At 42.0% G+C, this 27,728-nt stretch overlaps 1 protein-coding gene across 2 annotated transcripts in view; it reads left to right on the forward strand.

Annotated features, from left to right (window-relative positions):
• The window catches only part of CFH (complement factor H), a 108,280-nt gene that overhangs the window by 55,155 nt on the left and 25,397 nt on the right, over nt 1-27,728 (forward strand). For both annotated transcript variants that reach the window (XM_054981646.1, XM_054981647.1), the window contains exons 11-13: nt 13,907-14,083; nt 25,809-25,982; nt 26,991-27,179. In XM_054981646.1, the coding sequence (XP_054837621.1) occupies nt 13,907-14,083; nt 25,809-25,982; nt 26,991-27,179 (540 nt within the window). The remainder of the gene's footprint in view (nt 1-13,906; nt 14,084-25,808; nt 25,983-26,990; nt 27,180-27,728) is intronic.

Here is a 27,728-nt window from a genome sequence, read left to right on the forward strand (position 1 = left end):
TGTGAAGAAGCTGGAAAACCATATATGCTGTTCTGAGCTTTTGAGAGGAAAGGAAGGATTTAAATACTTTATAGATCTGGAACTTACCAAAGACAATTCATCAGCATTCCTTCTGTTCCTTAATCCGCTTTTCAGCAGCACAGGATTCACTGTTTAGATACACCTCCAGTCTTTCCTTGCATCATGTGCAAAATTTATTTATTTTGTTTTTATTCATTTTTTAAGATCATTACATTTTCTCTCTCTTGAACGAGGCACAAAGCAGTTTACAACATTAAAAACAATTGAAAACAAATACCACACAGAAAAGGAATGCTAGATGTTGTTTTTTTCCTTCACAGGAAGTGAAGTAGAGGAAGGAAGGGTGGCCCCTTTCCCTCTTATTTTTTAGTAGTAACAGTGAGAGATTGGGCAGGTTGCTGGCTGCCAGTCTCGCTCTCTGACTAAAACCAGTAACCCAGAATTGAATTAAAACAAAGAAGAAACAATGGCAGGCACAGCTCAAAGAGATAATCCTGTTGGTATGGTTGAAAATAAAAAATCTGACCAGATCAATTCTTCCACATGGAATACTGCTCAAGAAAGATGTGGGTGTGCTTGTGGATACACCTGCTACCTCTGCGTCATTTAACCCAGGGTTAACAGTTTTAATCAGAAAAGACCCAAAAGCCAGAAGGCTTTCTGGGAAAGGTGAAATTCCTTCTGTTGATACTTGACTTGCTATCTTTGGAGAACTTCTTTAGTCACAATGGTGGTGCTAGCAACATGGCAACTAAGTGAAGGACAGCAGCAGCAGCAGGCCACTGAATGGGCATCAACTAGCTTCACATGCCTGGGACCATTTCAGAGTGGCTCTGCTTTAGTAATTGCCCTTTCTTTCCCATTTTCACCCTAATCTGCATCACATGAGCTTTTGTGGAAGTCAGGGGCTTAGAGGGTGAAGTTGACTTCTCCCACGTGTGCACATCTGCATGGCTGTTGCCAGCCCTCCCTTGCATTGTGTGTAAAAACCCACAGAAAGGAATGGTGATAGTGACACTGGCACTGATTAAACCATACCATCTGCTGCTGTCCTCTCCAGTACAAAACAAACCTTTTGTACTTTGATCCCTATGAACCACTCGATGCCAATGCTGTTGACCAGGAAGCACTAAAGAAAAATTGCACTCATGCATGCTGTGCACATCCCCTTCGTGCCGATGGAGTTAACGCTAAGGGCTCAGACTGTCTGCTTTGGATCCAATTGGTTGCATGATGAGTGCAGGCAGACTTTCTGTTAAGGAAAACAAGATGCAGCCAGATGATCCGCCACTGCCTAGTCTGCCTGTGCAGACACTGCACAAGAATGAAAACGAACACACAACTTTTTTGGTAGGGGGGTAGGGAAGTCATTAAAACCTCATTTTTAGATTTTGTTCTACTGTTCCAGAAGTTGCTTTAACAAGGAGAACCAGTGATTTCTATCTTTGGCTTGTTTTTCCCATTATGTACACCCCTAATGGCCAGGCTGATCCATGCAACATTCACTTCAAGGGTTGACTATATCAGCATGCTCTATGTGGAGCTGCCCTTGAATATGATTTAGAAGCCGCAATTGGTGCAAAATATAGCAGCTATTTAGGTCATATTGCACCTGCTTTACAGTGCTTACATTGGTTGCCTATTGGTTTCTGAGACTAAAGCAAAATGCTTATCTTTAAAGCTCTTCATACTCCCTCCAGATATGAGCCTGTGGAGCAGCTTTGCCCAGCAATGTGTTCTGTTCGTTTAGATCCCTGAAAGGGTATGTTCTGCTGTGACCTGTTCATGGAATTTTCTGTAGTTGCTTCAATGTTGTAGAAGAGGCTTCCAGAGGAATTTTGAAGATCTCTCTTGTAGTTTTAAAGGGCTAGTAAAATAGAACTGTTTAGAAGAGCATTTTCCTCCTTAAGATGATTGCTTTGTTAGTTCCTTTAATTTTAAGGTTTTTTCTGATTATTGTTTTAATGTTGGGGTTTTTAGAGTTGCATTTATGAACTGGTTTTATTTTTGTTACCTGCATTGAGGCCAAGTGTTCTGAGAGAAAGGCAGGCAGGACTTCCAGTTTGGGATCCATGGAGGTCTAACACAGCTCTTAAAGCTGAGCTGTCCAGACTGCTGTTTTGAGAGCTGGAGGGGCTGAAATCGCCCGCAGCCAACTGCTCTCAGGCGGAGAGCAGGCTTAGTACGCTCAAGAACCTCAGGGCGCGTTGATCTCGGGTGAGGGGGGGTCCTACATAACGGACTCTCTCCCGTCCCTTGAGGTCCCACCCGAAGACAGGTTTTGCCAAGATCTCTACAGTAGCTCCGGAGCCAATTCGGTTGGCATAAGACCTACATGCCCAAGCTTCAAACAGGGGTAAAGGGAACTGATGTGAATGGAAGATTGGAACAGTGATTACAACCCGAGAAATCGACTAAGAAGGTAAAGATCACTATCTCTTGAAACGGGACAGATTAACTTAACAAACGAAGTATTAAAGTTAATTTTAAAACTGCAACAGACTCAGTATGAGGAGGGGAAATCCCGGCAAGAAAATGTTTTAAAGAAGGACTAAGCATAATGAAGTTATTAAAGAAATTTGATTATTGTTTTACATACCTGTGGTGACAAAGAAATAGTGGACTGTGAGAAAGTTTTAACATCGTGAGAACTTCTGTGTGTGGCTGAGGAACAGGAAGTACGTCACAACGATAGAGAAGCTGGAGAGAAGCAGCCGTCCCCACGTTACAGGAAGTAGAAGAACGCCATTTTGGAAAGGGGAAGGGTCGCGGCTTCAGCGGAACAGGAAGTAGGCCATCTTGGATTATAAATAAAGGGGGAATAATCATAGAGGAACCATAGAGAAAAGACGCCTGACATTTTGGACTCTGTAATCGGTTTTTCTCAAGAAACAAAGTGATTTTGGGACTTTTAAAAGCAAAAGTATAGAAAGTAAAATGCCACGGAATTGAGGAAAAGGGCGGACACGTGGGAGCGAGGCAAGGCTAGCCCCACGATGTCGAAAAAGGAGTGGCAGGCGGCAATTGAAAGTTTAGATAAAAAAGTTTCAGAAGGAATTAAGGAGCTTAAAGACATGATACCAGAGATGGCGAAAGAGTTTAAAGAGACACTTAGAAAAGAACTGGCGGAAGTGACGAAAGGTATGGAAAAGATACAAAATGACTTGCAAGCCATGCAGCAAAGAGTTAATGTAGTAGAAAACGCGGTGGAAACTCTAGCAGACACGCAACGAACTGAGATGAGGGTGATGAGAGGTAGAATGGCAGTTGCGGAAAATAAACACATGGAGAAGCAGTTAAGGTTTCGTGCCTTGCCGGAAACTGAAGGAAAGGCTGCCCAAGAACAGATTACAGAAGTGTTGGCTGAATACCTAGGGAAAGAGGAGGGGGAAGTTGCGGCTATCCTAGATGTGGTTTACAGAATAAACTCAAGATTTGCGACCCAGAGGAAATTGCCAAGAGATGTAATTGTGCAGTTTACAACCAGAAACACAAGAGAATTGATTGTAAGTAAACAGTTTCAGGATCCATTAGAAGTCGATGGCAAGACTGTTATCATCATGAAGGAATTGCCCAGATTGGTGCTGCTAGACCGGAAAAAATATAAAAAGCTAGTCCAGATTCTGAAGGATATGAAAATAAGATACAGATGGGAAATGCCTGAGGGAGTGTCCTTTGAATTTGGCGGTGTCAAAAAGCGCATCAGATCTGAACTGGAGATGGAGAAGTTTATTAGGGATAATGAAAAGGACTTACCAACAGCAAGATCATGAATATGGAGTGTAAAATTTTATTGTGGAATGTAAATGGACTTAATTCGCCTAGTAAGAGAAAAAATATTTTCCATTGGCTATTAAAACAAAAATGTGACATTGTTTGTTTGCAAGAAACTCATATTAAAAAACAGGACGTAAAATATTTAAAATTTGCAAAATTGGGAAGTGAATTTGTGGCTGCTTCAAAAAAGAAGAAAAAAGGGGTGGTGTTGTATATAAAAGAGGAACTGCAGCCAAAATTAGTGATGTGTGATGTCGAAGCTAGATATCTAGCAGTGGAAATTATATGGAATTTAAAGAAACTGTTGGTGATTGGAATATATGCACCTAATGGAGCAAAAGAAAGTTTTTTTGATGACCTGAGTAAACAATTAGATGGACTATCTTATGACCAGATGATCTTAGCTGGAGACTTCAATGGCGTTACTAACTTGGATGAAGACAAGAAATCTGCTACTGCACAAAAGAAAAGAGGACTATTACCAAAGTCTTTTTTTGCAATAAAAGAACAAGAAACTTTGGAAGATGTATGGAGGAGACAGAATCCTAAAAGTAGACAATTTACATTTTACTCTGCAAGACACTCCACCTTGTCACGAATTGACATGATCTGGGCCTCCAAAGACCTAGTGCTTTGGACTAAGGACGTGGAAATAATGCCTATGGTAGGCTCAGATCATAATCCAATTATGTGGAGGTTTGGGGAAAGAATAAAAAGAAGAGGTTGGAGAGTAAACGAAGATATATTGCAAGAAGAGGCAAATATTGAATTGTTGCGAAGAGAGACTAAGTTTTTTATACAATACAACATGAACAACGAAGTACCAAGAAATAAGGTATGGGACACTTATAAGGCAGTGACTAGAGGCATACTAATGGACTTAAATGCTAGAGCTAGGAAGAAAAGAGAGGAGAAGAGATTGGAGATTATGGAAAAAATAAAAGCCAAAGAGACTCAATTAAAGAAGAGACCAGGGAAAAAGAAGTTATATCAGGATATTAAAATCCTTCAAGAACAGTTGGCGGCAATGAATAATAAAGAAATGGAATGGAATCTTAAGAGAATGAACCAAAAGTCGTTTGAGGGTGCAAATAAACCTGGGAAATATCTGGCATGGCAATTAAAAAAAAGAAAGGAGAAAAGAACCATAAATAAAATTTGCAAGGAGAACAAAATACATTTGGAACAGACAGCCATTAGTAGAGCCTTTTTTAAATTTTACGCAAAGTTGTACCAAAAAAAAGAAGTTAATAAAGATTTAATAATGAGCTATTTGGGAAAGATGAAGCTCCCTGCAATTTCTGAAGGATGGAGAGATAAATTGAATAGAGAAGTGATGGAAGAAGAAATAAAAGAGGCAATATGGTCGACAAAATTAGGAAAGGCGCCAGGTCCGGATGGACTTACAGCTAAATTTTATAAAGTACTGGCAAACGAGCTGGTGCCCTTTCTGAAAGAGGTGATCAATGGAGTCATGCGAGATCAAAGGACTCCAGATACTTGGAGTGAAGCTAATATATCACTGATTCCTAAAGAGGGACAAGACTTGACTAGTGTCAAAAACTATAGACCAATTTCGTTACTGAATAATGACTATAAAATCTTTGCGAAGATTTTGGCTGAGAGAATAAAGGGATGGATGTCTGAATTCATTGCAGAGGAGCAAGCTGGATTTCTGCCAAACAGACAAATTAAAGACAACTTAAGGACAGTTATAAATGCTATTGAATATTATGACAAATGTTGTGATAGAGAAGTTGGTTTCTTCTTTGTGGACGCTGAGAAAGCATTTGATAATTTGAACTGGGACTTTATGTTTGCCACAATGGAGAAGCTGCAAATGGGAGAAAAGTTCATTTGTACAGTGAAAGAAATTTATAGAGACCAGAGTGCAGCAATTGTGGTGAATGAAGATGTGACTAAGAAGTTGACAATAGGTAAAGGTACTAGACAGGGTTGCCCACTGTCTCCATTGTTGTTTATTTTAGTTTTGGAAATATTGATGATTCAAATTCGAGAGGATGATGCAATCCGAGGAATAAAAATAAGAGTTTTCTTACAAGATCAGAGCATTTGCGGACGATATAATGTTAATTGTGGATGATCCTATTGAGAATATGCCAAAAGTAATGGAGAAAATTAGGGAATTTGGAGATTTGGCTGGATTTTATGTAAATAAAAAGAAGTCAAAGATACTATGTAAGAATATGACTAAACAGAAACAGCAGGAACTAGAGGAAGTAACAGATTGTGAAGTAACAAACAAGGTAAAATATTTGAGAGTCGAACTGACCGCGAAGAATATAGACCTATTCAAGAATAACTATGAGAAATTGTGGACTCAAATAGAGCAAGATTTCATTAAATGGAATAGGCTGAATTTGTCGTGGCTGGGAAGAATTGCAGCAGTAAAGATGAATGTACTTCCGAGAGTTATGTTCCTGCTACAAACAATTCCAATTATTCGTGACTCTAAACAATTTGAAAAATGGCAAAGGAAAATATCGGATTTTGTGTGGGCAGGCAAGAAGCCTCGGGTGAAAATGAAAGTATTAAAGGATGCTAAAGAGAGAGGTGGAATGCAGCTGCCCAATTTAAGACTATACTATGAAGCAATCTGCCTGACTTGGATAAAAGAGTGGATGACGTTGAAGGATTGCAAGCTATTGGCTCTGGAGGGACACAAAAAAATATTCGGATGGCATGCATACCTGTGGTATGATAAAGTAAAAGCTGACTCTATGTTCTTACACCATTATATTCGGAAAAGCCTTTTTACTGTCTGGAAGAAGTATAAAAGTATAAAAGTATAAAAATTACCTGGGTGGTTCCGTTCGAGGTAATAGACCCAAGGACTGTCGAAAATGAACAACAGTGTTTAACATACAAGGAGATAACATTATTGGAATCCTCTAAATTGAGAATAAAGACAGAAGAGGAGCTGTCCTCAAGTTATGGATGGTTTCAATATAGACAGATAAGAGATCTTTATAATTCGGACTGTATGAAAGGAGGATTAAGGATGGAGAATTCAGAATTAGAAGAGGTAATCCTTCAAGAGGGTAAAAAAGAAATTTCAAAGATCTATAAAGTACTTTTAAAATGGTATACAGAAGATGAGACAGTTAAAGTTCAAATGGTGAAGTGGGCGATAAATTTTCATAAAGAGATAACAATGGAGGCGTGGGAATACCTGTGGAAAATGACTTTGAAGATCACAACATGTACAAATATTAAAGAGAACGTTTATAAAATGATATATCGTTGGTACCTGACACCAAAGAAAATTGCGCTAGGAAATATTAATATGTCAAATGAATGCTGGAAGTGTAAAAAGCATGAAGGATCTTTGTATCACATGTGGTGGACTTGCGAGGTAGCTAAGCAATACTGAGGAGGAATAATAGAAGTGATTAATGAGATTTTACAATTTCAAGTTAATTGAAACCCAGAATTGCTGCTACTGAACTTGGGAATGGAAGATATTCCAGCACAACACAGAACATTGTTATTCTATATGACAACAGCGGCTAGACTTTTATATGCGCAGAAGTGGAAATTGCAAGAAGTACCAACTATTGAAGATTGGATTTACAAATTGCTGTACATGGCTGAGATGGACAAAATGATAAGGAAGCTTAGAGACCTTGATCCAGGACAGTTTAATATGGATTGGGGGAAACTGAAGCAATACTTGGAGAAAAAATGGGATGTGGAAAGGAAACTGGCAGTTTGAGAATTATTGAGACTCTATAAAAGAAGAGAGAAGTGGCTTTACCGGGAAAGGGGGATTTAATTATTAAATTCTAAGCTATGGTTAGGGTTAAGATGAAAATTTTGTTTTATTATTCACAGTATTAAATAATAGATGTATTATTATGAATGTATATGATGAATATATATGAGCATGCTAGCTAGGTATTTTTAATGTAGTTAAGTTTTTAGTATAACAGATATTTCATATAATTAAAATCGATTGAGAATAAGAAATGTTTAAAGAAATATATAGAATATAAGTTAAATTGATTAACTTATATGGGGGAGAATAAAGAGATTAAGTAAGGAAATAGAAAATGGATAAAATGTTATACTAATAATATAAAGATTAGTAAAACATGCTAGCAATGTGTTATTAGAATATAGGATTTAGTAAAGGTGGGGTTAAAGGTAATTCTGTGTTATAAAAAAATAATAAGCTTAGAAGAGAGTCTAAATGTATGTTTAATAGATTATATGAGGTAATAAGTAAGTAATAAGATAGACAAAGGGTTGGAAAACTGTTGGAAGTCAAACAAAAGGGGGGAGGAAAGGGAGGGGGTTAGAAGTAGATATTTACAAAGAGGGAATGTTTGTATTGAATGATTATATATTCTAATCCAATAAAATTTTGCAAAAAAAAAAAGAGAGAGAGAAAGGCAGGCATGTACAAGTTTTAAATAAATAAATAATTTGCTCACTATTCAAAACAAGCAGTATTTCAAGTAATGCTACAGCTGCACTATGGCGGCCTTCAGCATTGTTGCTTGTTGAATAGCTGGCCAATGGCACATCCTCACAGTATGCTTGCTTGGTTGGATTATGTATTTCCCAGAGTCATCCTCATTTTCGCATGTACTCAGAATTTAGTTTGGCACAAATCAGTTTCAGTCTGAAACAATCAGTTAAGAAGAACATACTCACCTTTGGGAGTCAGGCAGGTAAACTGGACAAGGCCAGACTAGAACAACAAGCCACAGATCTTCTTTCCACCCCAAACACCACTAAGCAATTTCAATTTTTCATTTTTTTAAACCTCATAGAATATAGAAATAAAATCATGTCAACAATAGTGGCAGGTCTACACACAAGCATCTATAAAAGGTTTCTAAATATCTAAAAATAAGTCCATACACAATTGGCATCTATATGCCATTTGTTGCTGGTCTTTGACCATAATTAATGGTTGATATATATGCTGTAAGTTTAAATATTGATAAAGTTGTAAGGTTCTCAGTCCTTTGAAATATGGGACATGGGCATTTATTTCAGTGAGAAGAGCCCCGTGGTGCAGAGTGGTAAGCTACAGTACTGCAGTCCAAGCTCTGCTCATGACCTGAGTTCGATCCTGGCGGAAGCTGGGTTCAGGTAGCTGGCTCAAGGTTGACTCAGCCTTCCATCCTTCTGAGGTCGGTAAAATAAAATTAGTACCCAGTTTCCTGGGGGTAAAGTGTAGATGAGTGGGGAAGGCAATGGCAAACCACCCCGTAAAAAAGTATGCCAAGAAACCGTTGGGATGTGACGTCCCCCCCATGGGTTAGTAATGACTCCGTGCTTGCACAGAGGACTACCTTTACCTTTTTAAAGAGTCCAGTAGCACCTTTAAAACTAACCAACTTTATTGTAGCAGAAGCTTTCGAGAACCACAGCTCTCTTCATCAGATGAATCTGACGAAGACTAATAATGAAGTTGGTAAGTCTTAAAAGTGCTACTGGAGTCTTTACTATTTTGCAACTACAGACTAACACAGCTAACTCCTCTGGATCTAACCAGTGTTATAATATATGCCTTTTGACTACAGTAAAGGCATGAATGGTCCATTTTCATTGATTATCCAAGAAACAGGCAAATAGTTTAAAAGCACATAAGCATCCTCAAAAATCAATGAATATTCTAACACAAAGTTAATATGAGTTAAAACTTCCTCCCCAAAAGAGTATCTGAACATACACAATGCATGTACTTAAAAGACACATTCTGTAAGTTACAGTACCAGCAATTAAAAACTGTACTTAATTTTTATTTAGAAAAACACTGAGGTGTACAATATACACTAAACAACATAATGAATTTGCTTAATAAGTTGCAAGTTAAGATCCATTGAAGCAACAGACGAGTTTAAAGCCATTTCCAATTGCTTTGGCAAAACTGGGAAATCTGGCTCCTTATTCCATTCATTCCTGAGACTCTGCATATCATATTTATTAACTAATAGCAAATATTTATAAACAAATATTGTCAGTTTTGTTTTTTGCATTGACTCGGTGCTGCAGGACCATTTTTACATACCAACAGATGTTGCAGTTGTAAAAACTGCCATTTAGCAAAAGTTGACAAATATCTAGATCTCAACTGAATAAATAAAGCTTATCAATTGATCCAGAATAAAACCTCCCCTCTGTCCAAGCCTTCCATAAAAAAAGAATCCCTCCCAAATTTTAGATCTAGATTAGCCCATGGTGTTAATTTAGAATGTGAAAATGGGTCAAACTGATGTTGTTGTGAGATTATGTGCCATATTCTTAACTGCAAAAATTGCAGGAGGAGCAGGATCCATTTTTGTATAAATAGATCCTAATGCCTTCCATTTGAAAAGGGGCACCCAGACAAGAAGCTTTTAAAAGAGCCCTAGATGGATAATCCAACTGATAGGAGAAGTACCAATAATTAGTACAAGTTAACAAGAATGCCCAAAGATATAAACTAAGATCAGGAAAGCCAAATCCTCCTTAATTAACCTCTTTTGTAACTGGACATGGTTTTCTGTCTGGTAAGCTGAGCAGACAGTTGAGGGAGGAAGATAAGGACAGCTGCTGAAAACATTGTGAGAAAACACATGCATTAAACACAGTACAATTTAGAACATGTTCAGGCACTTTTAAAAGTGAATATTTTTTCAAGGGTTTGAGAGTGCTGCTTGAGATTTACAATAAAATTGCAATTCAATTTTGCAATTGCAATTCCCTGTGCTACTAAATTAAATATGCTCTTCCCTAGCATCATTATTCAGATTTAATTTGAAGCTCAAGCCACTAGTTTTAAGTTAAAATAATGAGTATAATGAGAATCAGCCACTGGGGCCCTTCATTCAAAATGGTGCCATGGCATCAACCCTCTGGAAGATGGGTTGTCAAGGAGAAGGATAAGTACCCCTCCATTTTACAATGAGTTATTAGTCTTGAGGGGATGTTTAGGATCCATCTTCCTAAAAATGCAATCTCATGAGCCATAAAAGCAAAAAAATGTCAGGTCTGTTTTGACACAATTCAGAAGTTTCACTGGAATTCCAGAAAAGTTGTCCTAACAACACTACCCAGGTTAGACTTGAAATGCTCTGGAAAATAGCTACATAGAGCAACAGTGAAGACATTGTTTGTTGTGGATTTTCTGGGCTGTATAGCCGTAGTCTTGGCATTGTTGTTCCTGACATTTCGCCAGCAGCTGTGGCTGGCATCTTCAGAGGTGTAGCACCAAAAGACAGAGAACTCTCAGTGTCACAGTGTGGAAAAGATGTTGGCAGGTCATTTATATCTACTTAGGAAGGTGGGGTTGGGCTGCGTCATCCTGTAAGAGTTTCTCAGGGTGTGGAATGCTAATGGAGGGAGGCTTCAAGCACCAATCCATATGCAAAAGAACCTCCTCACGATACTGTGAAGCCTCCCTACATTAGCATTCCACACCCTGGGAAACTCTTACAGGATGATGCAGCCCAACCCCACCTTCCTGAGTAGATATAAATGACCTGCCAACATCTTTTCCACACTGTGACACTGAGAGATCTCTTGTCTTTTGGTGCTACACCTCTGAAGATGCCAGCCACAGCTGGTGGCGAAACATCAGGAACTACAATGCCAAGACCATGGCTATACAGCCCTGAAAATCCACAACAACCATCGTTCTCCGGCCGTGAAAGCCTTCGACAATATAGTGAAGGCATTATTCACAGACCTTTATACCTTGGCATCATGATACTCACAGGCCCCTACTAGCTCCATACAGCCGCTGCTCACAAACTTTCCACCGTGGTGATCCCTCAAAACAGCTTCAAGATCTTAAAGGAAGAGAAATGGTATAAAAATTGAATACATACATACATACATACATACATACATACATACATACATACATACATACATACATACATACATACATACATACATACATACATACATACATACAGGGCTTTTTTCAGCAGGAACGTGGTGGAATGGAGTTCCAGTACCTCTTGAAAATATTCATCAATAGGGCATGAAAATAATATTATTCCAAAGAATCCTGTGTGTTTCTTCCTCATTTCCCTCTTGAGAGTTCTGCTACCTCTTTTTCCAGAAAAAAAACCCTGCATACATACAAACAGTTTGGTGTAGTGGTTAAGAGTGGAGGAACTCTAATCTGAAGAACAGCATTTGATTCCCCATTCCTCTGCTTGAAGCCAGCTTGGGTGACTTTGAGTCAGTCACAACTTCTCAGAGCTCTTTCAGCCCCCCCCCCCCCACACACAGAGTGATTGTTGTGGAGATAATCCTATTATATAATAGGCAAGCTGTGTTTCAGATGACTCACTTTTTATCCTGGTGTGCCTCCAGAGGGCACTGCTGCGGTGGTAAGCCTAGGCAAGGAAGTCCATGCCTCCAGAGAGCATACTGCAGTGGGAAGTGCAGGCAAGGTGGCCTGTCCCTTCCTTTTGCCCCTGAGTTCACCGGATGGTGATCAGGACACACAGCAGGTGGCAATGCCCGCCCCACTTCACCCAGCAGGAATCAGGTGCAGAGTAGGAGGCAATGCCTGACCCCACCTTTCACTCAGCCTGGATCAGGCACAGAGCAGGTGACAATGCCTTCCCCCTTCACCCAGCAGGGATCATGCGCAAAGCATGCGGCAATTCCTGCTCCACCTTCACTCAGCTGGGATCAGGCATGGAGCAGGCAGCAAAGCCCACCCCCTTCACCTGGTGGGAATCACGCACGGAGCAGGTGACAATGCCCCCAACCTTCACTCAGCCAAGATCAGGTGCAGAACAGCCAGCAATGCCCACTCCCTTTACCGGCCAGGATCAGATGTGGAGTACATGGCAATGACCACCCCCTTCAACCATTCGAGATTAGGTGTAAAGCAGGCAGCAATGGCCCCTCCCCCCCCAGTGGGATCAGGCACAGAGCAAGAAGCAATGCCCATTCACCTGACTAGGATCAAATGTGGAGCAGGTAGCAATGCCTGATCCACTTCACCCGGCCAGGATCAGGTAGGGAGCAGTTGGCAATGCCTTCCCCCATTCACCTGGCCAGCATCAGCTGTGGAACAGGAGTCCAAGCTCACCCCCCTTCACCTGGCTGGGATCAGGCATGGAGGACATGACAATACCTGCCCCCCTTCACCCAGCTGAGATCAGGCATGGAGCAGAAGGCAGTGCCTGCCCCCCTTCAGTCAGCTGGGATCACACAAGGAGAAGGTGGCAGTTCCCTCCCTTCACCCAGCCGAGCATGTGGCAATGATTGCCCCCCTTCATCCAGGTGGGATCAGGTGCAGAGCAGGTGGTAATGCATGCCCCCCTTCCCTGGCCTGGAGCAGGCATGGTGCAGGAGGTCAAGCCCACCCCTCTTTACCTGGCCAGGATCAGGTGCAGAGCAGGTGGCAATGCCCTCCCCTCTTCACCCAACTGGGATCAGGAGCAGGGCAGGTGACAATGCCCTATCCCCTTCATCCAGCTGGGATCAGACATGGAGCAAGCATCAATGCCTGCCCCCCTTCATCCAACCAGGATCAGGGGCAGAGCAGGTGGTACTGCTGGCCCCCCATTCACCCAGCTGGGATCAGGCACAGAGCAGGTTGCAATGCCTAACCACCTTCACCCAGCCAGGATCAGTCATGGAGTAGAGGGCATCCCCTTCACCCAGCCAGGATCAGGAGCAGAGTAGGTGGCAGTGCCCCCCTGCACCCAGCTGGGATCAGGAGCAGAGCAAGCGGTAATGCCCCCCTTCACCCAATGGGGATCTGGAGCAAAGCAAGTGGCAATGCTCACCTGCCCGCCCTCCTCTTTTTAGAGCCCATTGTATTTTTTCCTACAACGGGCTTTGTTCTTAGTAATAATAACATACTTTGTAAACCACTCCGAGTGGGTGCTAAGCTGTTCTGAAGGACAGTATATAAATCAAATACTATTATTATTATACATACATACATGAATCGGTGATAGGACCAATGTCTGCAATCTAATTTTGCCTACACTCATGTCGCTTCCTCCATGCATCTGGTATCAGGGGGCCTCCTTATGTAGAGGATTTAGATAGATGAACTGGACCTGTGTAAAATAAAAAACTGTTCAATAATAATACTATTTCTTGGATCCTTCAGAAACATGCCAAAAGCCAACTGAAGAGAATGTTATCATCAGCATGAATAAACCAGTTTTCTTCTTGAAGGAAAACCTGCACTACAAGTGCAAAGTTGGATATGAAACAACCAAAAAAACCTTAGATGACAATTCAACATGCACAGTGAATGGATGGAGTCCAAGCCCTCAATGTCTACGTGAGTTAGTAAGATGTGATTGTTGTATAATGAAATTGCCAGCTTCTGTTTGTTTGCTTAATGGGTAATTTACGATGATTATTATCTTACAAGTTGCTTTAAGGGGTTCCAGAAAGTAATCTTCATGCTTTCTGATAAAAATGCCAACATCATTCCAATTTATTTTAAAATACTTATATTTATATATCTGTCTTTCTGCCAAGCATCTGCCAAGGCTCATAGCCACTCAAGATCCTCTTCCATGCCACAGAAACAACTGCGGTGAAAGGCCTAGGCAGAAGTTGCACAAAGGAGGCGAAGTGCAAGGTTGGCAACACACCACTTCCTGCAGCCTCAGAACAAACTACTGATTGTGATACTCCTTCACAGGATACTAGCCAGAGCCCAGCAGTCTCCAGAGGTCTGACACCCGCCAGCATTCAGCTTGAGGCTTGAGGCCTATTTAGGTCAAGGCTTGAGAGCTGCATTGCTAGATCAACTGGTCCTCTAGACGTAAGAAGGTGACTGCCTTCTTCCTGAGGATTCCAGCCCAACAGAGCACAGGGCAGGCAGTGGGAGTAACAGTGGGGGCAATGCCATACAGTAATGTCACTTATAGCTATGTAACTGGAAATGATGATACCAGATAACAGGGTAATTTAGGATTCCCGCAACACTATGTTTTTTCCATAGAGGTTCAGGGAAAGAGCACCCAGCAACATAGTGTTGTCTCTTCTGGTTATACAGCTGGAAGTGACATCATGGCTTCACTGGACACTGTTTTGAGAAGTCTTTGTCCCCTTACAATCCTGGGGGTTGCCAGCCCAAGGGGTTCCATAGGCACCACCACCAAAACTCCAAGGATTTCCGAAGGAGGAGTTTGTTATGTATTGGGCCTAGCTTCAATAAATGATAGGCTCTTCTAGGATCAGATCTCATTGGTAGTTACTGTTGGCAGGAGCCAAACTCATTGGTAGTTAGTGTTGGCAGAAGCCAATCGGTCCTCTCTAAATAACGACCAATCACTATCATGTAAATTTGTTATATTGTATTTAGTTCAGGCAAATGATGATATTTGGGGGTGCATGTTGCTATTGGTTGATGGTTAATATAGGGGCGGGGTTTCATTGTATATATTTGGCTTTTGTGGAACTGGAGTTGTATGTCTGTTCTGACTTGCAATAAACATGTTGTTCTGAGTTGAAATCACCTCTGACTGAAATCATTCTTGAGCACAAGGCTCAGTACACAATACTGGCAATGAAGGTGGGATGAAAAGTGGGTAGGCAGCCCTACAGCACCCAGAGCTGAATCACTCCAGGCGGGTAGGCAGCCCTGCGGTGCTTAGCTAAATCACTTACCGGTGAGGAATTGTCGCCTCCGCCACCCTCATTTGCATGAGAACGACAGACAGTATGGCCACCAAGGGTCAGTTCAAGCCATTCGATGATGAAGCTGAGAACTGGGACTCCTACGTCTCATGCTTCCAATTCTACCTCACGGCCAACGATATCACCAGCACTGCATGGGAAAAAGCTGCTTTCCTCAGTGCCTGTGGCTGTCCCACATTCAAAATCTCCCCCACTCTCATAGCGCCGGAAACACTTGAAGCAGTGTCATTCAACACTATACAAGAGAAACTAAAAGCATTTCTCACTGCAACCTTCAAAAATTGCCAGCCGCCATGCCTTTTACAAGCAGTACCAGGTACCAGGTGAAACAATCTTTACTTTCATCACGGCCTTCCGGAAGCTAGCTCGGCTGTGCAAATTCTCTGACCTTGAAGATGCCTTGTGTGATTGACAGGCGTGCAGTCTTTGTGACAAGAAGCTACAGCAGCACCCATTCACCAAAAAGAGCCTTGAATTCAAGTCTGCATATGAAGAAGCCATCGCAGCTGAAGTGGCAGAGCAGTCTACTAAAAACGTGTGGCAGTTGAGGAGTCCGGTGCTACCAAAAAAGCCAGAGCCAGTTCATCAAGAGGACATGGAGAGCAAGTCTGAAGAGGAAGACAAAGTTCTCCGTACACAAGCAGCATGGCCCAAACGTCTGGTTCACCAGAAGTATCAAGGGTCCCCCTGCGCTAGCTGTGGAGAGGACTACGAACGCCGACAGTGCACATTCCGCAATGCTGAATGCCGGAAATGCAACAGGAGGGGCCATATTGCACAGGCCCGTACAGCTGTCAAATCTGGAGGCTCACCACAGCAGTCTCTGCGCCTCGCTCTGTGCCATCATTGGCCAGTGACAAAAAGTTCTTGGCCCGAAGAACATCACTCTGTGACTGGGTATTCAGGCAAGACCATCATCCTGAACGCCAAGATGGGCACCAGGGAAAAGATTCATGTCAGCATGTGCATTGAAGGGTCGCCGTGTGAGATGGAGCTGGATACCGGGTCAGCGCTCTCAATCATCTCAATGAACACCTTCAAACGAGTGTGCCCCATGGGAAGGAACAAACAGCTCGAGCCCTGAGACATCATCCTGACCGACTTCCAGGGTCGTAAGATTCTGGTTGCAGGAGTTGGCCAAGGACTTTCATGTCCCCCTTCATCTCATTGTTGTCAAGGAGCGCCACACGAGCTTGCTGGGACTTGATTGGTTCAAGGCATTGGGCATCCAAGTCACCGGAGTTCAACTAGTTGCCCAATCTGATCTGGACACAGTCTGCGCTGAGTTTCCCACTGGCTTCGACGGATCCTTGGGATGCTACACCAGGCTGCCTGTATCGTTCGACCTTGCCCCATCAGTCCTGCCGACTCACCTCAAAGCATGAAGGGTACCCTTTGCACTCAAGCCATGCATTGAGGAAGAATTAGAGTGCCTGATCGCCCAAGGAATCCTTGAGCCTGTCTCATATGCCTGATGGGAAATGCCAGTTAGGGGTGTGCATTGCCAAAAAAATTGGGTTTCCTGCTTCAAGTTTACCTGAAGTGAGAAAAAAATCCAGAATCACCAGAATCCTGAAGTGGCAAGACATCATGTCCAGGGAATTCTAGCAGTTCCTCGACAACAACGCCATCAGGTATGTTATGTTGGCACCATTCCACCCATCCACCAATGGGCAAGTGGAACGTATGGTGCGAACTGCCAAGGACTCACTGACAAGACTAGGTCACGGGGCCCTGAACCTGCAGCTGACAGAACTTCTTTTATGGTAGCATATTACTCCACATGTCAGCACCATTCCACCCATCCACCAATGGGCAAGTGGAATGGATGGTGCAAACTGCCTTTAGTAGAGCCTTCTATAAATTTTATGCAAAGCTATATATAAAAAAAGAAGTGAATAAAGACTCAATAGTGAGTTACTTGGGTAAAGTGAAGCTCCCAGTAATTTCGGAAGGATGGAGGAATAAACTGAACAGTGAAGTAACGGAAGAGTTAAGGAATGCAATACAGTCAACTAATTTGGGGAAAGCGCCAGGCCCAGATGGACTTACAGCTAAATTTTATAAGGTAATGGCTAACGAGTTGGTGCCATTTTTAAAGGAAGTGATCAATGGAGTATTGAAGGATCAAAGGACTCCAGACACTTGGAGCGAGGCCAATATATCATTGATCCCTAAAGAGGGACAGGACTTGACTAATGTTAAAAACTACAGACCTATTTCGTTATTAAACAATGACTATAAAATTTTTGCAAAGATACTGGCGGAAAGACTAAAAGGATGGTTGTCCGAAGTTATTGGGGAGGAACAAGCTGGTTTTTTACCAAACAGACAAATAAAGGACAATTTAAGGACAGTGATAAATGCTATTGACTATTATGACAAACTATGCGATAAGGAGGTTGGTTTCGTAGACGCTGAAAAAGCATTTGACAATTTAAACTGGGACTTTATGTTTGCCACCATGGAACAGCTACAAATGGGAGAAAGATTCATAAGAGCAGTGAAAGAAATTTATAAAGACCAGAGTGCAGCAATTGTGGTGAACAACGAGGTGACTAAGAAACTGAGTGTAGGTAAAGGTACAAGACAAGGTTGCCCGTTGTCCCCATTGTTGTTTATTTTGGTTCTGGAAACACTGATGATACAGATTCGAGAAGACTTTTCCTATAAGGTCAGAGCATTTGCGGATGATATAATGTTAATTGTAGAAGACCCAATTGAGAACATGCCAAAGGTAATAGAGAAAATTAGGGAATTTGGAGATTTGGCGGGATTTTACGTAAATAAAAAGAAGTCAAAGATATTATGTAAAAATATGACTAAACAAAAACAACAGCAATTAACGGAAATAATAGACTGTGAAGTAACAAATAAGGTGAAATATCTGGGAATTGAACTGACTGCAAAGAATATAGATTTGTTTAAGAATAACTATGAGAAATTGTGGATACAGATAGAGCAAGATTTGATTAAATGAAATAGACTGAATTTGTCATAGTTGGGAAGAATTGCAGTAGTTAAAATGAATGTGTTGCCGAGAGTGATGTTTCTGTTACAAACAATACCAATTATCCGGGATTCTAAGCAATTTGAAAAATGGCAGAGGAAAATATCGGATTTTGTCTAGGCAGGCAAGAAGCCTCGAGTGAAAATGAAAGTATTGCAGGACTCAAAAGAAAGAGGTGGAACGCAGCTGCCCAATTTAAGACTCTACCATGATGCAATTTGCCTGGTGTGGTTGAAAGATTGGATGACGCTGAAAAACTGCAAACTACTGGCCTTAGAAGGATACAAAAAAAATTTGGATGGCACGCATACCTGTGGTACGACAAAGTTAAAGCAGACTCTATGTTTTTGCACCATTATATTCGGAGAAGCCTCTTCACAATTTGGAAGAAGTATAGAAATTACTTACAGGAGGGAATCCCTGCCTGGGTAGTCCCATATGAACTAATAGATCCGAGAACTGTCGATAATGAACAACAATGTTTAACGTACAATGAAATAACAAGAATAGAATTTTCTAAATTAAGAATCAAAACGCAAGATGAGTTGTCTCCAAGTTATGATTGGTTTCAGTATAGACAGATCAGAGATCTCTACAACTCGGACTGTGCGAAGGGAGGGATAAGAATGGAGAATTCGGAACTAGAGGAGGTAATTTTGCGAGAGGACAAAAAGGAAATCTCTAAGACTTATAAAGTGTTGCTAAAATGGCTAACAGAAGACGAGATAGTTAAAGTTCAAATGGTGAAGTGGGCAATAAACTTCAACAAAGAGATAACAATGGGGGCACGGGAGCACCTGTGGAAAAACACGATGAAGATTACGACATGCACTAATATTAAGGAAAATGTCTATAAAACGATTTACCATTGGTATCTGACACCAAAGAAAATTGCGCTAGGGAATACAAATATGTCAAATAAATGCTGGAAATGTAAAAAGCATGAAGGATCCTTGTATCACATGTGGTGGACTTGTGAGGTAGCTAGGCAGTACTGGGGGGAAATAACAGAAGCAATAAGTGAGATTTTACAATTTCAAATTAATAAGAACCCAGAACTCCTGCTACTGAATTTGGGAATAGAGGACATTCCAGCACAATACAGGACATTGTTATTTTATATGACTGCAGCGGCTAGACTTTTGTATGCGCAAAAGTGGAAAGTACAAGAAGTGTCAACAGTGGAGGACTGGATTTACAAATTGCTGTACATGGCGGAAATGGACAAAATGACAAGGAAACTAAAAGATCTCGATCCAGGACAGTTTAACATGGACTGGGAGAAGCTGAAGCAATATTTGGTGAAAAAGTGGGAGGTGGGAAGAGAACTGTGGCAGTTTGAAAACTACTGAAATACAACAAAAGAAGAGAGAAGTGACTTTACCGGGGGAAGGGAAGTTAAATAAGAAGTTCTAAGCAATTGTTTTACTAGATTATTATATACAGTATTAAACTATAGAGGTGTTATTGTAAGAATTATAAGGGGATAAGTTAACTGAGTATGTTTCGGGCAGATAACTGTATAAAGGGCAAATTATATAATCAAAACAGAATGAATTTAAGTGAGGTGGAAGGAAGTAAATAGTAACAAATAGAGTATAAGTTAAATTGATTGACTTATATTGAAGGTACACAATGTTCATAGAAGTACTTAGAGCTTTGCAGAATAGGGGACAAATTGATTGTCCCATATTGATGAGACTAGAATGAGTAAGTTAGAGAACAGAGAATAATAATCAGATAAAATGTTACATTATTAAGGAATATATGTCAGGAATGTAATACTTAGTTTGATAAGACAAGTGGGAAAGGGAATAGAAATAGCACTGTGTTATAATAGATAAGCTTAGAAGAGAATGAAAGTGTATGTTCAACAGAATAAAGTAAGTCTGGAAAGAGTAAGAGGAAAATAGAAAAGGGGTTGGAAAACTGTTGGAAGTCAACAAAAGGGGGGGAAGGGAGGGGGTTAGAATTGGAATATTTAAAGGGAATTGATTGTAATGAATATTAAATTGATTTCTAATCCAATAAAAAAAAATTAAAAATAGATGAGAGTATTTTTAGCTTTGTTGCTCATTAGTGGGGCGCGCCCTGGAATAGACGGCCACCCAATCCGGTTGATGTAATGTGAGAATCTCCATGCATATGTAACGTAAGTAAAGCCATGCATTACGTTGTAGCCTTTTAAGGGTGGTTAAGACGCTGTAAACTGTAATGTTGTAATATTGCAGCAGAGGCAATGCTCCCGTAGAAGAGGACACGAAATCTGTGGTTTCTAAGCCGGACCCAGATCAGGCTTGAGGAGGATTTTTACATCCATCCCACCTCTGCATTTGCTCTGTGCATGGAAAGGTCACAAGAAAGAAAGAAAGAAAGAAAGAAAGAAAGAAAGAAAGAAAGAAAGAAAGAAAGAAAGAAAGAAAGAAAGAAAGAAAGAAAGAAAGAAAGAAAGAAAGAAAGAAAGCCAATGCAAGGATTTGAATTTGTACTGACTTTATTACACCCGGACATGTTGCAATATTCATGAATAGGGATGTGCATTTCGGCTTTCTGAAAGCCGAAAGAAAGCCGAAACAAAAGTGTTTCGGCTTCTTTCAGGTTAGCTGAAACGTTTCGGGCTAAGCCGAAACGTTTCGGCTAGCCGAAAGAAAAAAAGCCGAAACGTTTCGGCTTTCGGCTTTTTCAATGGGAAAATGCCTCCGGCATCTTCCCGGACGTCTGGGGGAGGCATTTTCCCACCGAATCAGCCCAAAATTGGTGGGGACCTTCCTCTAACCCCTCTCTACAAACCCCCCAAGAATCAGACCGATTGGACTTTGGGGGGCATGTTATGGCCCCCCAAAGCAGGTCCCCCTATCCTCCCATAAGAAAGCGAAGGAGCAGCATATTGTTAGCATGCTGCTGCTCATCTTCTTCATTATTTCCTATGGGGAAAAATGAAGAAGCAGGCTTCCTTTGCCAGGGGTGGCATTTTGCATGCAAAATGCCCCCTCACCCTCAGGGGCCCTTCTCCCACCCCTCCTCCCACCCCCCCACCAAGGCTCAGCCTGCTCCCACTTGGGGGGGGCATTTCATGGCCTCCCCAAGTAGGTGCTCTAATCTCATTCTCTACCACTGACAGCTGGGGGAGGCTTGTCTTGCCAGGAGTGGCATTTTGCATGCAAAATGCCCCCCAACCCTCTGGGGCCCTTCTCCCACCCTTCCTCCCACCCGCACCAAGGCTCAGACTGCTCCCACTTGGGGGGGCCATTTCATGGCCTCCCCAAGTAGGTGCTCTAATCTCTCTACCACTGACAGCTGGGGGAGGCTTGTCTTGCCAGGGGTGGCATTTTGCATGCAAAATGCCCCCCAGCCCTCTGGGACCCTTCTCCCACCCTTCCTCCCACCCCCCACCAAGGCTCAGACTGCTCCCACTTGGGGGGGCCATTTCATGGCCTCCCCAAGTAGCTGCTCTCATCTCTACCACTGACAGCTGGGGGAGGCTTGTCTTGTCAGGGGTGGCATTTTGCATGCAAAATGCCCCCCATCCCTCAGGGGCCCTTCTCCCACCCCCCACCAAGGCTCAGCCTGCTCCCACTTGGGGGGGCCATTTCATGGCCTCCCCAAGTAGGTGCTCTCATCTCTACCACTGACAGCTGGGGGAGGCTTGTCTTGCCAGGGGTGGCATTTTGCATGCAAAATGCCCCCCAACCCTCTGGGGCCCTTCTCCCACCCTTCCTCCCACCCCCCACCAAGGCTCAGACTGCTCCCACTTGGGGGGGCCATTTCATGGCCTCCCCAAGTAGGTGCTCTCAGCCCCCAAAGTCCACCCCCTACAGCCCCACACAAACCCAATTCCCCCCCAGCTGCCACACACAGACCCAAATCCCCACATTAGCCCCTCACAGACCCAAATCCACCCCCAGCAGCCCCACACCCATAACCCCAGGAACAGGCTGGCAAAGGCCAGCCCTCTCCCTTTGTTCCCTATGCTGGGAACTTCTAAACTGTCTTTCCCTGGGCAATTCTGCACAGCCCAGGGGTGCCACAATGGTGGGCACACTTCTGAGTGCCAGCTGGTCCCTGTGAAAGAGCACCTGAACCACAGACACCCTCCCTCAAATTCCCCCACCACCTACAGAGATGGCTGGCCAAACAGCCCCATTGTTCCCTATGATGGGAACCAACTGCACAACAAAGAATAAAACAAGAACAACACAAAATAAAGTTTTTAAAAAATTATTTTCTCCCTTCCAAAGTACAAGTAGGCAAAGCATAATGACACATTACACCAGCAGTCCCCCACACAGAAAAATAACACAACTCACTTAACATCAGAGAATCACAAAGCACGATTCCTGTCAAAAACACTTTATTTCTTGAACAGCTTTAGGTTACACAGCAGGGGGGAACACCAAAGGGCATGGCAGCACTATCTTACACAAAAATAACACAACTCACTTAACATCAGAGAATCACAAAAGCACAATTCCTGTCAAAAACACTTTATTTCTTGAACAGCTTTAGGTTACACAGCAGGGGGGGGGACACCAAAGGGCATGGAAGCAGTATCTTACACAAAAATAACACAACTCACTTCACATTAAAGAATCACCCCAAAAATTGCTGTCAAAAGCACTTTATTTCTGTAACTGCTTTAGGTTACACAGTAGGAAGGCACAACAGAGCAGGAAAGCAGTGTACTACACAAAAATAACACAACTCACTTCACATCAGAGAATCACACAAACACAATTGCTGTCAAAAACGGTGAAGTGGGTTGTATTATTTTTTGTAGTACATTGCTATCATGCCCTGTTGTGCCCTCCTACTGTGTAACCTAAAGCTGTTCAAGAAATAAAGTGTTTTTGCCAGGAATTGAGTTTTTGTGATTCTCTGATGGACAAACATAACTACATACAAGAAGCAGAAAGACAACTCTCCAACACAACATTCTATAAAATACTACCTTCTGACCCCACGGAGCAATACAAAAGGGAACTCAATAAAATATTAAAAACACTCCCCATGGACATACAAGAATGCATCCATACGGACACACCCCAGGGACCACGACCAGGAAGATTCTACCTACTACCCAAAATCCACAAACCAGGTAACCCAGGACGCCCCATTGTCTCAGGAAGAGACACTATCACAGTAGGAGGCTCAGGATACATGGACTCTATCCTCAGGCCCTATGCCACCAGCACACCCAGCTATTTATGGGACGCCACTGACTTCCTCAGGAAAATACAGTGCATTGACAACCTACCAGATGACACCATCCTAGCAACCATGGATGTGGAGGCTTTATACACCAATATCCCACATGCAGATGAACTGCAAGCCATAAGGAATATTATCCCGGACAAAACCACAGCACACCTTGCCACTGAACTTTGTCACTTCGTACTCACTCACAATTACTTCGAATTTGGTGACAACTTATATCTACAGATTAATGGCACAGCCATGGGCACACGCATGGCACCACAATATGCTAACATTTTCATGGTGGACTTGGAGCAACGCTTCCTCAGCTCCCATCCACTGGAACCACTACTATACTTAAGATTCCTGGATGACATCTTCATCATTTGGACCCATGGGAAGGAAGCCCTTGAGAGATTTCATCAGGACTTCAATAACTTTCACCCTACTATCAACCTAAGCCTGGACCACTCTACACAACAGGTACACTTCCTGGACACCACTGTACAACTACATAATGGACAAATAAATACCACCTTATACCGGAAACCAACAGACCGATACTCATATCTACATGCCTCCAGCTACCACCCTAAACATACCACTCGGTCTATTGTCTACAGCCAAGCCTTATGTTACAACCGTACCTGCTCCAATGCTCTCGACCGAGACTCACACTTAAGAGATTTACAACAAGCATTTTTGAGACTACAGGACCCACCAAATGAAGTGAAGAAACAAATCAACAGGCCCAGACTAGTACCCAGAAACAGTCTGCTCCAAGACAAACCTAAAAGGAACTAACAACAGAACACCACTGGTTGTCACCTATAGCTCCCAGCTCAAACCCATCCAACGTATCATCAGTGAGCTACAACCCATCCTGAAAAATGATACCTCTCTCTCAGAAGCCCTGGGTGGAAGACCTTTCCTTGCCTACAGACAGCCCCCCCAACCTTAAATGACTTCTCACTTACAATCATGAATCGGCCAGCAGAGTCACCAGCACAGGTACCAGGCCCTGCAACAAACCCAGATGCCAGCTCTGCCCCTATATCTACCTAGGGAATACAATTACAGGACCCAATGGCATCAACTACACTGTCTCTGGCTCTTACAGCTGCTCATCCTCCAATCTGATATATGCCCTCATGTGCCAACAATGTCCTTCTGCTCTGTACATTGGACAAACCAGCCAACCTCTACGCAAAAGAATAAATGGACACAAATCTGACATTAGAAATGGAAACGTCCAGAAACCAGTGGGAGAACACTTCAATCTACCAGGACATTCCATCAAAGACTTAAAGGTCACTGTAGTTCAACAGAAACCTTTCAAAAACAAAATCCAACGGGAGGCTGCTGAATTGGAATTCATATGCAAATTTCCAGAGGAGTTAGCCGTGTTAGATGCTTGATCAGGCATCTGATGAAGAGAACTTGATTCTCGAAAGCTTATGCTATAATAAAATTGGTTAGTCTTAAAGGTGCTACTGGACTCTTTTTGATATGCAAATTTGACTCTGTCAAGCTGGGACTGAATAGGGACTATGAATAGTTATCACATTATCACAGGTAACAGATTTCCTTTACGGAAGTGGGGTCTGGGGGAGCCCAGTGGCACCTGGCGTGGGCTTCTGGGGACCACAGTTCTCTTTGTCAGATGCATCTGACGGGGAGAGCTGTGGTTATCAAAGGCTTATACTACACTGGAATTGGATGGTCTGGTTGTTTTGTTGCTACAAACCAACACAACAAACTCCTTTGAAGCCTCACACAAGCCAATTAATCTCCACTCCAAAAGGCGATGTTTACATTTACTGGCAAAGGAATGTTTTGGTTGCACCCTCCCTCTCCCCCCCTAACTGCATCTTCTCTCTCTTCCTCTCCTCCCCCCTCCTCTTCTATATTTGACCAGTTTCTGTTCCATGCATCTGACGAAGAGAACTTGATTCTCGAAAACTTATGCCACAATAAAATTGGTTAGTCTTAAAGGTGCTACTGGACTCTTTTTGATTTTGCTATGATGTGTATTCCTTTATTAAGTAGCAAGGGTTTTGATGCATATGTTAAATTTGTTAAATTCATGCATATGAATTTAAATAACTTTCCCTTAGCTGTATTAATGTCTCTCCCCCAATATTTTCTTTAGCAATACATTGTGAAGGTCTTATTCTGGACAATGGGACTGTTCAGCCAAGAAAGGACCAGTACCTGTACAGCGATGTAGTGCGATTTAGCTGTCACTCAGGACACAAAAGAGTTGGTCCTGTCTCTGCTCAGTGTTATCATTTTGGATGGTCTCCACCACCTCCTATCTGTAAAGGTAGGCATTTTTACAGGTTCTTTAGCAGATATGAATGTACTTGGTATGCTTATAATTGGTTTTGGCTATATCATGGTATTTTGCCATACAAAGAAATCTGTTCACCACAAATATTTTTTGAGTCTGATGATGTGTTCAGTCATTCTAGAATATGTTTAGGTATTCTCTAGTTTTCCCAGGTCTGGAGAGCCCAGGCTAGCCAGTCTCATCAGATCTTAGAAGCTAAGCAGGGTCAGCCTTGGTTAGTAATTGGATGGGGGATCACCAAGGATGTCTAGGGTCACTACACAGAGGCAGGCAATGGCAAACCACCTCTGTTCATGTGTTGCTTTGAAAATCCTTTGGGGTTGCCATAAGTTGGCTGCCAATTCAAAGCACATTATACAGAAATTCTCAAATTAGCACTGAGTGAAATTTTCCTGGCTTAATTCAGAAAGGCTACAGACATTTATGAATGATTTTGTGAAACTTTGGGTGTGGAGAGGAAAACATTTTGGAATTTACAAATATTACATTTACAAAGTTATCATGATATGCATTTAACCATTTAGCAAGCTAGCAAAATGGTAAGCCATTTGCCTGTCTCATCCTACCCAATGTGGAGGAAAATTCTTTCCCTATATTTCCCCAGGTTTCTTACAATATGTGATAAAGTTCTCCTGAAAAGATGATATAGATGAAGAGCTCAGCAAGTATTTAAATTCATATGGAGGTAGATTGCCACTTGGGGTTTATCTGCGAGTTTAAGAGTAACTGCTTCTCCAGGGCTTCTTCCCTGTCATTGTTTGAAGCTAGGAGCAATGCAGATGGTGCCAGTAATTCAATCCTTTCCCAAACAAACTCCACCCTCCTTCTTGACTGGATCTCAGTGCACTCAGTAGCAATGCTTGAGGCGATTGTGAAAATTGATCCATGCACAGTGATCCTAAGCATGCCCTCTTGGAAAAAATGTTATGTTAGGACTTGTCTTGGATAAACAAGTTCAGAATTGGAATAAAATTTTCTTAGCTCCAGGAGAAGTCAACTCTTGTCAGCCACCTAGCAACATTACAGATGGCAGAATTATCACTGATTTTCAAGAAGAATATCCACATGGTCAGCAGGTAGAATACGAGTGTAACCTCAAATATGCAATGACTGGATCCAAGAAGATAGAGTGTGTCGATGGACAATGGACATCTTTGCCCTCCTGTACAGGTAAGCTGTGCCTTCCAGAGAAATGCGTTCATGGGAAAAACCATGTGCTTTGGCTTTGTTTTACTCTACCTCTCCCTCTGCTATGGATACAATGAAAATATTTTCTACTGGTACTTCTCAGTATGTTTTAAAAAACATCTGTTACATAAAATTCTAAAATAAAGTACTAGAACAATTCTACAGCAAGGCATAACATTTGAAATAGTGTGTATAGACTTGTTTTCTCAGTGACATCAAATCAAGTATACTTAAGTGGATTGCACTACAATCTCAGTTCTTTAAAATAAGTACAGCAACCAAATTTAGATTGTGTTACTGCATCTATAACTGCAGTAGGATTTGCAGATAATTTACAGATCATTTCCAGTGATAAAACAAGGCAGTCCAAGTCCTATTGTGAGGCTGAGTTCCATTTGGAAGTTATTCTAAGTGAAGCTGAAATGAACTTATCTTTAAAAAAATCTCCTCAAAATTCTCATCTGCAAATTTTGATGATGAATATTCCGAGAATCTTCTTCATCACTGAAAGTGAATGTTGAGGTCAAATTT

This window comes from Eublepharis macularius, chromosome 5 (genome assembly GCF_028583425.1).
Source record: "Eublepharis macularius isolate TG4126 chromosome 5, MPM_Emac_v1.0, whole genome shotgun sequence".
Taxonomy (NCBI): Eukaryota; Metazoa; Chordata; class Lepidosauria; order Squamata; family Eublepharidae; genus Eublepharis; species Eublepharis macularius.